Source organism: Scyliorhinus canicula, chromosome 2 (assembly GCF_902713615.1).
Source record: "Scyliorhinus canicula chromosome 2, sScyCan1.1, whole genome shotgun sequence".
NCBI classification, from domain to species: domain Eukaryota; kingdom Metazoa; phylum Chordata; class Chondrichthyes; order Carcharhiniformes; family Scyliorhinidae; genus Scyliorhinus; species Scyliorhinus canicula.
Genome location: NC_052147.1, coordinates 3,540,041 through 3,558,561, shown reverse-complemented (window position 1 = coordinate 3,558,561; position 18,521 = coordinate 3,540,041). Strand labels below are relative to the sequence as shown.

Below are 18,521 nucleotides of genomic sequence, written 5' to 3'. Positions count from 1 at the left end.
CATAGTGGCTGGGGCAGCATAGTGGCTGGGCTGGAACAGCATAGTGGCTGGCTGGGGCAGCATGGTGGCTGGCTGGGGCAGCATGGTGGCTGGCTGGGGCAGCATGGTGGCTGGCTGGGGCAGCATGGTGACTGGCTGGGGCAGCATGGTGGCTGGCTGGGGCAGCATAGTGGCTGGCTGGGGCAGCATGGTGGCTGGCTGGGGCAGCATAGTGGCTGGCTGGGGCAGCATGGTGGCTGAGGCAGCATAGTGGCTGGAGCAGCATAGTGGCTGGCTGGGGCAGCATAGTGGCTGGCTGGGGCAGCATGGTGGCTGGCTGGGGCAGCATAGTGGCTGGCTGGGGCAGCATGGTGGCTGGGGCAGCATTGTGGCTGGCTGGGGCAGCATGGTGGCTGGCTGGGGCAGCATAGTGGCTGGGGCAGCATAGTGGCTGGGCTGGAGCAGCATAGTGGCTGGAGCAGCATAGTGGCTGGGGCAGCATGGTGGCTGGCTGGGACAGCATAGTGGCTGGAGCAGCATAGTGGCTGGCTGGAGCAGCATAGTGGCTGGCTGGGGCAGCATGGTGGCTGGCTGGGGCAGCATGGTGGCTGGCTGGGGCAGCATGGTGGCTGGCTGGGGCAGCATAGTGGCTGGGGCAGCATGGTGGCTGCGGCAGCATAGTCGCTGGGGCAGCATAGTGGCTACCTGGGGCAGCATGGTGGCTGGCTGGGGCAGCATGGTGGCTGGCTGGGGCAGCATAGTGGCTGGGGCAGCATAGTGGCTGGCTGGAACAGCATAGTGGCTGGCTGGAGCAGCATAGTGGCAGGCTGGAGCAGCATAGTGGCTGGGGCAGCATAGTGGCTGGGGCAGCATAGTGGCTGGGGCAGCATAGTGGCTGGCTGGAGCAGCATAGTGGCAGGCTGGAGCAGCATAGTGGCTGGGGCAGCATAGTGGCTGGCTGGAGCAGCATAGTGGCTGGGGCAGCATAGTGGCTGGGGCAGCATAGTGGCTGGGGCAGCATAGTGGCTGGCTGGAGCAGCATAGTGGCTGGCTGGAGCAGCATAGTGGCTGGGGCAGCATAGTGGCTGGGGCAGCATAGTGGCTGGGGCAGCATAGTGGCTGGCTGGAGCAGCATAGTGGCTGGGGCAGCATAGTGGCTGGGGCAGCATAGTGGCTGGCTGGAGCAGCATAGTGGCTGGGGCAGCATAGTGGCTGGGGCAGCATAGTGGCTGGGGCAGCATAGTGGCTGGCTGGGGCAGCATGGTGGCCGGGCGGCCGCGTAGCACAGGCCTGGAGGAGTCGCTGGTCGGGGGCCCATGATGGGGTCGCGGGGTCCGCGGGGAAGGCGTTAAGGCTGTGGAAGGAGACCTCCATCGTGGTCGCAGCTTCCACAGTCGTTTCTAAGTCCTGGGCCCCCTTTTCCAGCAGTCGTTGGCGCACATAGTTAGACCTGAGGCCCGCTACAAAAACATTGCGTACCGCCAATTCCCTGTGTTCAGCCGCGGTAACCGCTTGGTAATTACAGTCATTGGACAAATTGTTAAGTTCTCTTAGGAATTCGGCGAGTGATTCCGTAGGCCGCTGACGGTGAGTCGTAAACACATGGCGAGCGTAAACTTCATTAATTGGCCTTACATACATGTTTGCGAGAACTGCTAGCGCCGCAGTACATGAACCGGCCGAGTTTAGTTGCGTCGAGATTCTGTGGCTCACCCTCGCGTGCAGTAGACTCAGCTTCTGATCCTCTGTAGTTTCGGCTGTGCTCGCTTCGGCCAGGTAGGCCTTGAAGCACCGGATCCAGTGGGAGAATATTTATTTAGCCTCTTCATCCTGCGGGTTGAGTACCAGGCATCCAGGCTTGAGGGCCGATTCCATAATCGATCTTACTGTTCTTAAGTCGATTAAATTGATGGAACCATCAATTCACCAGACACGTGTTTCCGATGTGAATCTAGGCTTTAATCGACTTACTTCAGAGCCAGCCTGTTACCTGACGATTAACTCGTAGTGACCCAGGCTGACTCTGGACACGGGTACTTAGACAGCTGCACTAGGGGGAGGAGTCGTGGGCGGAGCCAAGGGTGGAGCCCAGTACAAGTTCCTAAGTGCTCCCAGCGCTACTCCCCCTAGTGGTAGGATGGCGCTACTGTGCTTACAATAACAGTGTGAATTAGTATATATACATTCATATATTACATTCACCACAAGAGACAAGCCATTTCTGGCTTTGTGAGGGGCTGAGGGTTGTGCGTGGCAGGCGGGAATGCAGCGATGATCTTATTGACTGGTGGAGCTGGGCGAAGGGGCCGAATGGCGCACTCCTGCCCTTATTTATAAATTGTGATCTTTTGGGAAAGTGGGATTGATGGATATGGTTGGAAGGATTGGAGCTTTGGAGGGTCAGTGGTTCGATGTGGTGTGGGAATGGCCTTGTTGAGATTTAGCCGCTTTGCCAATATCTGTGCTGCCGCTGAAATGAGGAATTCTCGGTCTCCCACACTTTCCTGCACTCAGTGTGATCCGTGTGTGAAGACACAAAGGCAGCAGTGAGTGATGGGTTGTTGTAATCATTCCCAAATGAAGGTCATGTATCTGCTGCAGGACTGTTTATAATTACAGTGCAAATAGCCGTAATAAAACTGTCTGAAATGATCTGCTTTAAAACAATATATTAAATTACAATGAAGTTATTTCATTTTAATAACCTATGTTATGCTTGGAACCACCCACCAAAATTCACTGCACTTAATTTTATATCACTCTGTTCCCAAGCCAAACCTTTCTGGATGGGACATTGTGATGTCACTCAGTCTTAACCACACAACTGCTGAAACTGAATAAAAACTATCAAATACTCGCTCACGATTCCCAAATCCATCAAACCTACCAAACACTCCCAGGACAGGTACAGCACCCCCAGGACAGGTACAGCACAGTGTTAGATTCAGAGTAAAGCTCCCTCTACACTGTCTCCATCAAACACTCCCAGGACAGGTACAGCACGGGGTTAGATACAGAATAAAGCTCCCTCTGCACTGTCCCCATCAAACACTCCCAGGACAGGTACAGCACGGGGTTAGATACAGAGTAAAGCTCCCTCTGCACTGCCCCCATCAAACACTCCCAGGACAGATACAGCACGGGGTTAGATACGAGTAAAGCTCCCTCAACACTGTCCCCATCAAACACTCCCAGGACAAGTACAGCACAGGAGTTAGATACAGAGTAAAGCTCCCTCTGCACTGTCCCCATCAAACACTCCCTGGACAGGTACAGCATGGGGATAGATACAGAGTAAAACTCCCTCTACACTGTCCCCATCAAACACTCCCAGGACATGTACAGCACAGGGGTAGATACAGAGTAAAGCTCCCTCTACACTGTCTCCATCAAACACTCCCAGGACAGGTACAGCACGGGATTAGATACAGAGTAAAGCGCTCTCTACACTGTCCTCATCAAACACTCCTAGGACAGGTTAGGTAGAAAATACAGTTCCCACCTCTTCCCATAGCTCTGTATCAATCCCCAAACTAATCCCACAGCCCCGCTCTGTCCCCATAGACCTGTATCAATCCCAAACTAATCCCACTGCACCGCTCTCTCCCCATAGCCCTGTATCAATCCTCAAACTAATCCCACTGCCCCGCTCTCTCCCCATAGCCCTGTGTTAATAACCAAATTAATCCCACTGCCCCGCTCTTTCCCCATAGCCCTGTATCAATCCCAAAACTAATCCCACGGCCCCGCTCTCTCCCTATAGCCCTATATCAATCCCAAACTAATCCCACTGTCCTACTCTCTCCCCATAGCCCTGTATCAATCCACAAACTAATCCCACTGCCCCCTCCCTCCCCATAGCCCTGTATCAATCCACAAACTAATCCCACTGCCCCGCTCTCTCCCCATAGCCCTGTATCAATCCCAAACTAATCCCACTGCCCCGCTCTATCCCCAAAGCCCTGTATCAATCCCACACTAATCCCACTGCCCCACTCTCTCCCCACAGCCCTGTATCAATCCCAAACTAATCCCACTGCCCCGCTCCCTCCCCATAGCCCTGTATCAATCCCCAAACTAATCCCACTGCCCCACTCTCTCCCCATAGCCCTGTATCAATCCCCAAACTAATCCCAAACCCCGCTCTCTCCCCATAGCCCTGTATCAATCCCAAACTAAACCTCACTGCCCCGCTCTCTCCCCATAGCTCTGTATCAATCCCAAACCAATCCCACTGCCCCACTCTCTCCCCATAGCCCTGTATCAATCCCAAACTAATCCCACTGCCCCGCTCTCTCCCCATAGCCCTGTATCAATCCCAAACTAATCCCACTGCCCCGCTCTCTCCCCATAGCCCTTTATCAAACCCCAAACTAATCCCACTGCCCCACTCTCTCCCCATAGCCCTGTATCAATCCCCAAATTAATCCCACTGCCCTGCCCTATCCCCATAGCCCTGTATCAATCCCAAACTAATCCCACTGCCCCACTCCCTCCCCATAGCCCTGTATCAATCCCAAACTAATCCCACTGCCCCGCTGTCTCCCCATAGCCCTGTGTCAAACCCAAATTAATCCCACTGCCCCGCTCTTTCCCCATAGCCCTGTATCAATCCCCAAACTCATCCCACTCCCCGCTCTCTCCCCAAAGCCCTGTATCAATCCCAAACTAATCCCACTGTCCCACTCTTTCCTCATAGCCCTGTATCAATCCCCAAATTAATCCCACTGTCCCGCTGTCTCCCCATAGCCCTGTATCAATCCCAAACTAATCCCACTGCCCGGCTCTCTCCCCAAAGCCCTGTATCAATCCCCAAACTAATCCTACTCTCCCACTGTCTCCCCATAGCCCTGTATCAATCCCAAACTAGTCCCACTGCCCCACTCTCTCCTCATAGCCCTGTATCAATCCCAAACTAATCCCACTGTCCCACTCTCTCCCCATAGCCCTGTATCAATTCCCAAATTAATCCCACTGTCCCACTCTCTCCCCTTAGCCCTGTATCAATCCCCAAACTAATCCCACTGTCCCACTCTCTCCTCATAGCCCTGTATCAATCCCCAAACTAATCCCACTGTCCCACTCTCTCCTCATAGCCCTGAATCAATCCCCAAACTAATCCCACTGTCCCACTCTCTCCTCATAGCCCTGTATCAATCCCCAAACTAATCTCACTGCCCCGCTCTCTCCCCATAGTCCTGTATCAATCCCAAACTAATCCCACTGCCCCGCTCTCTCCCCATAGCCCTTTATCAAACCCCAAACTAATCCCACTGCCCCGCTCTCTCCCCATAGCCCTGTATCAATCCCAAACTAATCCCACTGCCCCGCTCTCTCCCCATAGCCCTTTATCAAACCCCAAACTAATCCCACTGCCCCGCTCTCTCCCCATAGCCCTGTATCAATCCCAAACTAGTCCCACTGTCCCACTCTCTCCCCATAGCCCTGTATCAATCCACAAACTGATCCCACTGCCCCGCTCTCTCCCCATAGCCCTGTATCAATCCCAAACTAATCCCACTGTCCCACTCTCTCCCCATAGCCCTGTATCAATCCCAAACTAATCCCACTGCCCCACTCTCTCCCCATAGCCCTGTATCAATCCCCAAACTAATCCCACTGCCCCGCTCCCTCCCCATAGCCCTGTATCAATCCCAAACTAATGTGATTTTGGTGAAGGTGGGAGAGAGAAATTACAGAGAGTTTGCGCAGACACAGCGCTGACCAATAGCTACAAGAGGGACATTGTTGTGCTGTGTGTAACGTCAGTGTCCCAATCCCTAAACAGGATTTCACAATCGCTACATCAATCTGAGTATTTCACAACAACCATCAGGCATGTTGCCCATCCAGCTCAGTGGGCTGGCCAGCGAGGTTGTGATGCAGAATGACGCCAGCAGCGTGGGTTCGATTCCCGCACCGGCTGAGATTATTCATGATGGCTCCGCCTCCTCAACCTCGCCTGAGGTGTGGTGACCCTCAGATTAAATCACCACCAGTCAGCTCTCCCCCCTCACCGGAGGAAGGAGCAGTGCTCCAAAAGCTCGTGATTTGAAACAAACCTGTTGGACTTTAACCTGGTGTTGTCAGACTTCTTACTGTGCTCACTGGCGAAGGCAGCTATTGGTCATCTGGGACTAGGGTGACTTTACATCTCCCAGCACCAGAGAATAGAGTGGGTTCCAGAGGGCAGAGGATTGTGGGTATTGTGGCTGCCATTACTGATTGCCTTGACGATGGGGATCTGGGCGACAGAAGATGGGTGCGAGTCGTGTTGCTGTTAGTGTGATGAAGCTCTCTGGAATACATCCATTCATAGCTTAGGGGACGCTCAAACGGAATATAACCGGGGAAGAGTGGGGCCAAAGGGACTCTTCCCGTGATGTCCCCTGTCTGCGTGTCTGTCTGGGTTGCCTATCGAATTCCGCTGTCTAATGGTCGAGCTGGTGCTTTGCTGCCGGCCCCCCCTCTCCCACTACAAACTCCACTCACAAACTCAGAGTCGGATCAGAACAGCGATAAGGAGAGAGACACAGGCAGAGAGGGAGAGATTGATGATCATCCCAATATCTAATTAAAGTGAATAGGGGCCTGTCTTACTGGCTCCAACTGATCTTCCCCCAGTAATTAAACTAGAACAGACATCATTCCATCTTATAGAAAACAGATGTTTTGCGATTTGTCACAACTGATCATTTTCAGAGCATTTTTGGAAATTTTCCACCACTTCGGAAGGTGCTGACTCTCACTGGGGTACAGGGTCCCTCTCCTGAAGGTGCTGACTCTCACTGGGGTACAGCGTCCCTGTCTCTCCTGAAGGTGCTGACTCTCACTGGGGTACAGCGTCCCCTCCTCTCCTGAAGGTGCTGACTCTCACTGGGGTACAGGGTCCCCCTCCTGAAGGTGCTGACTCTCACTGGGGTACAGGGTCCCCCTCCTCTCCTTAAGGTGCTGACTCTCACTGGGGTACAGACTCCCCCTCCTCTCCTGAAGGTGCTGACTCTCACTGGGGTACAGTCCCTCTCCTCTCCTGAAGGTGCTGATTCTCACTGGGGCACAGGGTCCCCTCCTCTCCTGAAGGTGCTGACTGTCACTGGGGTACAGAACCCCCTCCTCTCCTGAAGGTGCTGACTCTCACTGGGGTACAGCGTCCCCTCCTCTCCTGAAGGTACTGACTCTCACTGGGATACGGCATCCCCTCCTCTCCTGAAGGTGCTGACTCTCACTGGGGTACAGGGTCCCCTCCTCTCCTGAAGGTGCTGACTCTCACTGGGGTACAGGGTCCCTCTCCTGAAGGTGCTGACTCTCACTGGGGTACAGGGTCCCCCTCCTCTCCTGAAGGTGCTGACTCTCACTGGGGTACAGGGTCCCCTCCTCTCCTGAAGGTGCTGACTCTCACTGGGGTACAGGGTCCCCTCCTCTCCTGAAGGTGCTGACTCTCACTGGGGTACAGGGTCCCTCTCCTGAAGGTGCTGACTCTCACTGGGGTACAGACTCCCCCTCCTCTCCTGAAGGTGCTGACTCTCACTGGGGTACAGGGCCCCCCTCCTCTCCTGAAGGTGCTGACTCTCACTGGGGTACAGGGTCACCCTCCTCTCCTGAAGGTGCTGACTCTCACTGGAGTACAGGGTCCCCCTCCTCTCCTGAAGGTGCTGAATCTCACTGGGGTACGGGAGTCCCTCCTCTCCTGAAGGTGCTGACTCTCACTGGGGTACAGGGTCCCTCTCCTGAAGGTGCTGACTCTCACTGGGGTACAGGGTCCCCCTCCTCTCCTGAAGGTGCTGACTGTCACTGGGGTACAGACCCCCTTCCTCTCCTGAAGGTGCTGACTCTCACTGGGGTACAGCGTCCCCGTCTCTCCTGAAGGTGCTGACTCTCACTGGGGTACAGGGTCCCCCTCCTCTCCTGAAGGTGCTGACTCTCACTGGGGTACAGGGTCCCCCTCCTGAAGGTGCTGACTCTCACTGGGGTACAGGGTCCCTCTCCTGAAGGTGCTGACTCTCACTGGGGTACAGGGTCCCCCTCCTCTCCTGAAGGTGCTGACTCTCACTGGGGTATGGGGTCCCCCTCCTCTCCTGAAGGAGCCGACTCTCAAAGGGTCCTAGGAAATTGGCAATTCATAAAAAGGAAGTCTTCTGTTTATTAGAGAATGGGTGTTATCAGCCTGTTGAACTGTGGGAGGTGACACACTGAATGGAGTTCTCAGACATTGCTGGGCTCATAATCGTGACATTGAAGTTAATCCTGAGAAGAGAGAGGGATTAATTAAGCCGGGTCCCATTAACTTTGGAATTGGGTCTAATCGTGCCTATCCCTCTCTGCTTCTACTTTCATTCGGAGTCTCCATCGTACTGAGCTGTCATTTCAATCTTTCTTTTCACAGGTATGTTTCCTCGTTCTGCAGTCACCGAGGAGCACGAGAACAGGGAGAAGCTTCACAAGATTCTGGACACGATAACAGACACCTTGATCTGGTGTATGTCCAAGAGTGGAATACCACCACAGCAGCAAGCCACCCGCCTGGCCCACCTCCTCATGCTGCTGTCCCACATCAGACACGCCAGGTACCACAATCCTCCATCTGTCCTCTGCCCTGAACATCTCCGTCAGCTTCTCTCTCACTCTGTCTGCCTTGATATCTGCCTACCTATCTACCTTTCTGTGCCTCTCTCTCGCTCTCTCCCTGACCACCTCTATTTCTGCACAGCACAGCCGGAGGCCGCTCTGACCATGTAATCTGTGTTGACCCTTTCAGATAGTCCCATTCCCCTCTTTCCCAAGACCCTGGCAGTTATTTATTCAATTCCATTTTGAAGTTGACTATTGAATCTCTACCCCCCCCCCCCCCCCCCACCCCACCTCACACCACCACCACCATCCCCCACCCCCCTTACCCTCGCTATCAAACAGTGCATCCCAAAGCCTAACTGTTCCTTCGGTTAAAAAGGATTTTCCTCATTTCGCTTCTGGTTCTTTTTGGCTTAACCCTCTCGAGCGTTCAGCCATTGCAAAGAGGTTCTATCCATTTAATCCCTTCAAGATTTGAAACAGGCCCATTCAATATCCCCTTAGCCGTCTCTGTTATCCGTGATCCCTCATCTCTGATACTATTCCACTGAATCGCTAATTTATCCTCCCCAAAGCCGCCACAACAGTCTCAACGTGTTGTTGCGCACAATTGGACCCAGTAATCTAGTCCCTTCATCCAAATCATTCCTGTAGGTTAGAAATAATTGAGGCTGCCGCACTGAACCACTAGTTACCGTTTGCCAATCTACAAAATGACCCATTCACCCCTGTTTCCTGTTAGTTAGTCAATCTCTCCGTGCTAAAATATCACTCCCGAGACCATGAGTTCTTACCTTGTGCAGTAACCTTTTATGTCGCATCTTATCAGATGCCTTTTGGAGATCCAAATACACCACATCTACAGGTTCCCCTTTATCCACATTGCAAGTTACTTCCTCAAAGATCGCTAATAAATTAGTCAAACATGATTTCTTTTCACAAACCCAAATCTGCCTGATGGTATTCTGATTTTCTAAACGCCCACTTTGAAAATGGATTCTTGCACTTTCCCATTGACATATGTTAGACTATAGTTTCCGGATCTCTGGCTCCCTCCTTCCTTGAGTTGAGATGTTACATTTTCAGCTCCGGAATGTGATCCGAGTTTTCCAGAAGCGGGCGTTGTATGGGATAGTGATCTCCATGGATGCAGTTTTTGACAGTGTGGAGGAGAACAACTTAATTTACACGTTGTGGAGGTTCGGCTGAGTAGAATTGCTTTGATTGAGATGAATGCGTTGTCGAGATTGCTGTACCCTTGAAGATGTTGCCAATCTTGTAGTCTGCTCGAGGCTTAAAAGAGATTAATGAAATGATGAGCTCGTTTATCTGGAATAAGAAGTCTCAGTTTCACCAAGCTGAAGATCCCAGGATCCATGTGCTGTACCAGTTGTGCTCTGAAATTTTTTGTTGCGTGAATTATAACAAATTATAAAACTCTGATTAAAATATCAATTAAAAAGGAGCCAGGGTGGAAATTGCGGAGAGTTTGGCCATCATTTTCCAAACCTCACTAGATACAGGTGAGGTGCTGACGGTGCACGTTTGTTTTAAAATCGCAGGCCAATCAGTCTAGCCTCGGTAGTGGGAAAATTATTGGAATCGATTCCGAGAGACAGGGTTAACCATCTCCAAGAAAGGCACAGGTTAATCGAGGACAGTCAGCATGGGTTTGTTAAGGGAGCATTGTGCCTGATCAATCGTATTGAACTTTTTGAGGAAGTAACAAGGAGGATTGATGGGGGTGGTGGAGTAGATGTAATCTATGGATTTTAGCCTTTGACAATCCCCCACTGACAGACTGGATACAGAATTGAAAACCCTGGGACCCAGGGGAATGTAACCATCTGGATACAAAATTGGTTTCAGTGACAGGAAACACAGGGTCATTGTTGATGGGTGTTTTTGTGACTGGAAAACTGCTTGCTGTGGGTTCCACAGTGTCGAGGATTGAGTCCCCTGCTTTTTGTGTATACATTAATGATTTGGACGTAAATGTAAAGGGAATGAACAGTCTGCAGATGCCACAGAGATTGGCCAGCCAGTGGAGAACAAGGAGGATGTAGACTGTAGGAAGATGTCAACGGACTGGTCAAGGGGCAGGAAAGTGGCAAATGGAATTTAGCCCAGAGAAGCAAGAGGTGATGCATTTGGGGAGGTCAAACACGGCAAAGGAATGCACAATGACTGGGAGGATAGTGAGAGGTGTAGAGGAGGTGAGAGTGGAGGGGGAGTGAATGTCCACTTATCCGTGGGGGCAACAGGACAAGTTGATAAGGTGGACAAAGAGACATTTCGAAACCTATGATTTCTTAGCCGAGGGATAGAATATAAGAGCAGGGGGGTTATGCTGGAACCAAGGAAAACACGAGCGAGCCCACAGCTTGAGAACTGTGTGCAGCTCTGGTCACCCCATCAGGAAGGACGTCATTGCATTAGAGAGGATCCAGAGGAAATTTATCAGGATGTTGCCTCTGGAAAACTTCGGCTATGAGGGGAGATTGGAGAAGCTGTGGGGTTGTGCGCCTTGGAAGAGTCAATGCTGAGGGCGGGTTAGATTGAGATGTACAGAATTGTGCGGTGGCATGGATGGGAAGGAACTATTTCGTCCAGCAGAGAGGTCGGGGGGGCCTGGATTGAAAATGATTGGTGGGTGGATTAGGGAGGAGTTGAGGGAATATTTTTTTCACCCAGAGGGTTGTAGGGGTCTGGAACTCACTCCCGGAGAGGGCGGGAGAGGCAGAAACCCTCAACTCAGTTAAACGCTGTCCGGATATCCGGCTGAAATGCCGTAACCTGCAGAGCTAGCCAGCAAATTCCGCAAAGTGGGATTAGGCCAAGGAACGCGTTTCTCAGTCACTCAGGCCTGATGGGCTGAGTGGCCTCTTGTTCTAAAGCACTGTGTCATTCGATCTTGTGAAACCCGTGTACATAAACCACGCAAAGGACTTGGGCTGATCATGTGATCGCTCGCATTTTTTTTTGAAGATATTTTATTGAGGCATTTATCATTTTAATATTTTAAACAGCGGAGAAATCCAACACACATAATACCCCACAATAACATACACATGTGATTGCTCTCTAACCACCAGCATTTCTAATACCAATGCAGATTCCAATTATATCTCAATTGGCTCATTTGGAAAGTTATATCAAAAATCAAGCAGCGGCCAAAACAAATCCCTGGGGATCCGAATAGCCAGAGACTGGACACAGATCCACAAATGGAACCTGACCAGCTTGTGGAGGAAGTTAAAAGGACCTACAGAGATGGGGCTCACTCCCATCCACCCTGGCGGGGAGAGTTCAGGCCATCAAGATGAACATACTGCCCAGGTTCCTCTTCCTGTTCAGATCCATACCGATCTTCATCGCCAAGGCCTTCTTTCAGAACCTAGATAGCTTAATTATGGCATTTTGTGTGAGTGTGTGTATGTGTGTGTGTGTGGGGGGGGGGGGGGGGGGGGGGGGGGTCAGAGAATGCCCCAATCAACACTGCAAAGGAGGAAAATCGACGGTGGCCTGGCATTACCAAACCTGCAGTACGACCACTTGGCATCAACGGCAGAGAGGCTGAGGGGATGGGTATACAAACCCAATTCGGACTGGGTGCAGATGGAGGAAGCCTCCTGCAGGGGAACACCTCTTAGGGCCCTGGCCACGGCAGCACACCCATCCCGCACGATGAAGCCCACATCCAGCCCCTCGTGTTATTCACCCTGGGGTAACACGGACGGCAACTGGATGCAGTTGAACTTGAAAGGGCAGCATGGTAGCATTGTCGATAGCACAATGGCTTCACAGCTCCAGGGTCCCAGGTTCGATTCCTGCTTGGGTCACTCTGTGCGGAGTCTGCACATCCTCCCCGTGTGTGCGTGGGTTTCCTCCGGGTGCTCCGGTTTCCTCACACAGTCCAAAGATGTGCAGGTTAGGTGGATTGGCCATGATAAATTGCCCTTAGTGTCCAAAATTGCCCTTAGTGTTGGGTGGGGTTACTGGGTTATGGGGATAGGGTGGAGGTGTTGACCTTGGGTAGGGTGCTCTTTCCAAGAGCCGGTGCAGACTCGATGGGCCGAATGGCCTCCTTCTGCACTGTAAATTCTATGATAATAACTATGAAAGCAGACTCCAAACTTTGATGTTAGTTCAATACGCTTTATTGAACTTACTGAGCAGCGCACACAGTTGCTGTGGGTTTGAAACTCTACTACTCTGAGTATGCTAACTATAACTAACTAGACCAGACTAGCTCTGAGCCACGTGTAGAAGGTGCAAACTGATATATACACCCTGACTGTCACTACAGTTGTCACCAGTGGAAAGAGGCAGAGTGTTGATGCCTCGTGTGTTTTATAGTGGGAGACCACCCTCTAGTGTTCTGCCTGGTGATTGGTTGTGTTCTGTCCTGTGTGTTGATTGGCTGTACTGGGTGTCTGTCACTGCCTGTCTGCATCTCATTATGTGCATCAGTGCATATCATGACACAGCCCAGTGGTAGCGGCCACACTCAAAACATGGAACCAAATGAGGCGACATTTGTGACTGACCAAGATGTCTCCCATGGCCCCCATCTGCAGATTCCCACCAGCCATGCTGGACACGACCTTTAGGAAATTGAGTCAGGACGGGGTCATGCTAACAGTTAGGGACCTCTACATTGGAAACAACTAGCGACACGAAACAAACTGACGGAGGAATGGAAACCATCGACAGGACAGGAAATGAGACATCTGCAAATAAAACACTTCCTCCACAAAGCGACACTCGGGCACCCTGGGGCCCTGGAGACCATGGTGAACACGGACAGTAAAGCAGGGTGGCTCTGTGGCAAAATATACGGACAGAGCTCGAACACCACTGGATAAGACCAGACGGAAATTGGAGGACAAACTGGGAACAGAGGTAGGGTGGGGACTCTGGATCGAAGCACTGAGCAGGGCCAACTCCACCTCCTCCTGCGCAAGGCTAAGCCTAATGCAGCTCAAAGTGGTGCACAGAGCGCACCTGACCAGAACCCGAATGAGCAGGTTCTTCCCGGAGGTGGAGGACAAATGTGAGCAATGCCAGAGGGGCCCGGCCAACCACACCCACGTGTTCTGGGCTTGCCCCAAGCTGGCTGGGTTCTGGACAGCCTTCTCCGAGGCAATGTCCAAGGTTGTGGGGGTGAGGGTGAAGCCATGCCCAATAGTGGCAATCTTCGGGGTATCGGAGCAGCCAGAGCTACACATGGGGAAGGAGGCAACGCCCTCGCTTTCGCTTCTCTGATCCCCCGCCGGAGAATCCTGCTCGGCTGGCGATCAGCAGCACCACCCAAAGCTGCAGACCGGCTCGCTGACCTCTCGGAATCTCTCCACCTGGAGAAGGTCAAATATATCATCCAAGGGTCAGTTTTTTACTGCATGGGGGCAATTTGTCGGCCTGTTCCAGAACCTGTTCGAGGCCAACAACAACTAGAAAGGAAGAATTTATTTTAAATTGGAAGAGGACTGACAGGAATACACAACCCGTTCCAGGATCATTCCTGGCCCCGGTCACTGTCCGTGTGGAGTTTGCACATTCTCCCCGTGTCTGCGTGGGTTTTACCCCCACAACCCAAAGATGTGCAGGTTTGGTGGATTGACCACGCTAAATTGCCCCTTAGTTGGAAAAGAAAAGAATTGGGTACTCTAAATTTATTTATTTTTTAAAAAGACACCCGAAGCATTTCTCACAGGATGAATGGAGTTAAAATCCAGACTCGGATTAATAAATGTATTCGCTGACCCAAACTACACTCACGTTCAGCTGCCGAACTTTGTCATCGATGTCACTCTCGGAGAAATGCTCCACATTGGTGAGCTTTTTAAAAAGAAAAAAAAAGGAAAACACAACCCAGGGCAGGGGGAGGGGGGGTTGCTAAAAGAGGAGGGAGCTTGAGGGGAGCAAAGGGAACAAGGGGGGTGGAAGGGGGGGAGTGGAAGTATAGGGGGCACACCCCCGAGTGAACAGGGAAGATAACAAGTGGGGAGGGAGGGGGTGTGAGAGAGGCTAGTGCGTCGAGACAGACGGTGATAAAATGTATATAGATACAAGCGAATCTGATGTACTGTACAATAACATACACGAATTGCAACTGTATATAAAATCGAAAATGTCAATTAAAATATGTTTTTTTTAAATTAAGCAGCGTGAGTCTCCATTCCTGAGACTAAGTGTTGGCATCAGGGTAGGATTTGTTTATTGTACATGCACCGTGGAACACATTGATATTTATTGTACATGCACCGTGGAACACATTGATATTTATTGTACATGCACCGTGGAACACATTGATGTTTATTGTACATGCACCGTGGAACACATTGATATTTATTGTACATGCACCGTGGAACACATTGATATTTATTGTACATGCACCGTGGAACACATTGATGTTTATTGTACATGCACCGTGGAACACATTGATGTTTATTGTACATGCACCGTGGAACACATTGATATTTATTGTACATGCACCGTGGAACACATTGATGTTTATTGTACATGCACCGTGGAACACATTGATGTTTATTGTACATGCACCGTGGAACACATTGATGCCACTGTCGAGGTACCAGAGAATTATGATTTGTCGTGAAATGTGGGCCCACCACAATCTCAGCATCAAAACCTATTCTCCGCCCAATCGCATTTCCCGATTCCCGCGTCAGCCGATGCAGAATCCCACCCATGGTCTTTTTGTCCAGGCAATTAATCTTGGTCTATCTTCAGTTGTTAAACAGGGTTGGTGGCTTGCGTAGACCTTGTTGATCGGGGAGGAATGGGGTTAATTCACAAACCCTGGGTGAGCGTGGGGGGCGGGTTCTATTGTCTGTGATGCATTTCACAGACTCCCTGTATCCTCCCCATGGGGTTGCAATGTGGAATATGTAGCAATGTAAATTGGTGATGTAGATTGAAATCTGTTTCAACAAGCCTGGCTTATTCAAAATGTTTCTCCTGTTTCCAGCCACTGAATTACAAATCAATATTAGACATAAGCGCGTATATTTGTGGAAGGTTTTACTGCCTGTTTTCATATTTCTTCCTGATTTGCTCTCATAAGCTATTTCATCCTTAACTTGTCTGGTCATCCATGTGACTCTGACTACTGTGAGATTCTACCATGTGACTCTAACTGTTGAGAGGCCGTACCATGTGACTCTGACTGTTGTGAGACTGTACCATGTGACTCTGACTGCTGTGAGATTGTACCATGTGACTCTGACTGTTGCGAGACTGTACCATGTGACTCCGACTGTTGTGAGGCTGTACCATGTGACTCTGACCATTGCACGACTGTACCATGTGATTCTGATTGTTGAGAGATTGTACCATGTGACTCCGACTGTTGTGAGACTGTACCATGTGACTCTGACTGTTGTGAGACTGTACCATGTGACTCTGACTGTTGTGTGACTGTACCATGTGACTGACTATTTTGATATTGTACCATGTGACTGACTGTTGCGAGTCTATACCATGTGACGCTGACAGTTGTGAGACTTTACCATGTGACTGACTGTTGCGGGACTGTACCATGTGACTCTGACTGTTGCAATACTGTACCATGTGACTGACTGTTGCGAGTCTGTACCATGTGACTCTGACAGTTGTGAGACTTTACCATGTGACTGACTGTTGCAATACTGTACCATGTGACTCTGACTGTTGCGATACTGTACCATGTGACTCTGACAGTTGTGAGACTTTACCATGTGACTGACTGTTGCGGGACTGTACCATGTGACTGACTGTTGCGAGTCTGTACCATGTGACTCTGACAGTTGTGATACTGTACCATGTGACTGACTGTTGCGAGTCTGTACCATGTGACTCTGACAGTTGTGATACTGTACCATGTGACTGACTGTTGCGAGTCTGTACCATGTGACTCTGACAGTTGTGATACTGTACCATGTGACTGACTGTTGCGGGACTGTACCATGTGACTCTGACTGTTGCGGGACTGTACCATGTGACTGACTGTTGCGGGACTGTACCATGTGACTGACTGTTGCGGGACTGTACCATGTGACTCTGACTGTTGCGGGACTGTACCATGTGACTGACTGTTGCGGGACTGTACCATGTGACTCTGACTGTTGCGATACTGTACCATGTGACGGACTGTTGCGGGACTGTACCATGTGACTCTGACTGTTGCGGGACTGTACCATGTGACTCTGACTGTTGCGGGACTGTACCATGTGACTCTGACTGTTGCGATACTGTACCATGTGACTGACTGTTGCGAGTCTGTACCATGTGACTCTGACTGTTGCGGGACTGTACCATGTGACTCTGACTGTTGCGGGACTGTACCATGTGACTCTGACTGTTGTGATACTGTACCATGTGACTGACTGTTGCGGGACTGTACCATGTGACTCTGACTGTTGCGATACTGTACCATGTGACTGACTGTTGCGGGACTGTACCATGTGACTCTGACTGTTGCGGGACTGTACCATGTGACTCTGACTGTTGCGGGACTGTACCATGTGACTGACTGTTGCGGGACTGTACCATGTGACTCTGACTGTTGCGATACTGTACCATGTGACTCTGACTGTTGCGATACTGTACCATGTGACTGACTGTTGCGGGACTGTACCATGTGACTCTGACTGTTGCGAGACTGTACCATGTGACTCTGACTGTTGCGAGACTGTACCATGTGACTCTGACTGTTGCGGGACTGTACCATGTGACTGACTGTTGCGGGACTGTACCATGTGACTCTGACTGTTGCGGGACTGTACCATGTGACTCTGACTGTTGCGGGATGTACCATGTGACTCTGACTGTTGCGGGACTGTACCATGTGATTCTGACTGTTGCGATACTGTACCATGTGACTCTGACTGTTGCGGGACTGTACCATGTGACTCTGACTGTTGCGGGACTGTACCATGTGACTCTGACTGTTGCAATACTGTACCATGTGACTCTGACTGTTGCGGGACTGTACCATGTGACTCTGACTGTTGCGATACTGTACCATGTGATTCTGACTGTTGCGGGACTGTACCATGTTATGTGTTGCTGCTCCAGCGCCCCACCCCCCAAACCAGCATTTGGTTCTTCATTTTCTGTTCTTTCTTTTCCAGTAATAAAGGAATGGAACACCTCTACAGCATGAAGTGTAAGAACGTTGTGCCCTTCTATGACCTACTGCTGGAGATGCTTGATGCCCACGTCATCTACAGCCGGAGGAAGCCATCAGACGATCACGACAACAACCAATCAAAGGCCGACAAACTCTGATCTTTTCCCCGACCGGCAAACATTCTTTCTCCTCTTCTCCGTCCTCTCGAACTCTGTCCAATTTGCTCGCCGACAGGAAATAGACACAATGGTTTGGATATGACAAGCGCACTATGAGTCGGCACCAAGAGAGGACATAGAAGAGTAAAAGCCGCTTTAAAAACACCAAATAAACTGGTTTCTGTATATTTGACCAAATTCTCCTGCAACCCCCAGTGTTCAGCCTCCTGCTCACAAGCTCTCTCCAATTGACTGACGTAGTTGATCAGCTGATGCGTCCCTCTTGTCTCCCCTCAATACTCACTGTGAGGACCCCCTCCCTCACCACTCACTGTGAGGACCCCCTCCCTCGCCACTCACTGTGAGGACCCCCTCCCTCACCACTCTCTGTGAGGACCCCCTCCCTCACCATTCACTGTGAGGACCCCCTCCCTCACCACTCACTGTGAGGACCCCCTCCCTCACCATTCACTGTGAGGACCCCCTCCCTCACCACTCACTGTGAGGACCCCCTCCCTCGCCACTCACTGTGAGGACCCCCTCCCTCACCACTCACTGTGAGGACCCCCTCCCTCACCACTCACTGTGAGGGCCCCCTCCCTCACCACTCACTGTGAGGACCCCCTCCCTCACCACTCACTGGGAGGACCCCCTCCCTCGCCACTCACTGTGAGGACCCCCTC

General features: G+C 51.2%; 1 protein-coding gene across 1 annotated transcript in view; it reads left to right on the top strand.

The window, feature by feature from the left end:
* The window catches only part of esr2a (estrogen receptor 2a), a 164,207-nt gene extending 146,183 nt beyond the window's left edge, over positions 1–18,024 (top strand). Inside the window, exons 7-8 of the mRNA XM_038821990.1 lie at positions 8,363–8,543; positions 17,682–18,024. Coding sequence (XP_038677918.1) covers positions 8,363–8,543; positions 17,682–17,838 — 338 coding nt within the window. The 3' untranslated portion in view covers positions 17,839–18,024. The remainder of the gene's footprint in view (positions 1–8,362; positions 8,544–17,681) is intronic.
* Positions 18,025–18,521: the final 497 nt, after the last annotated feature.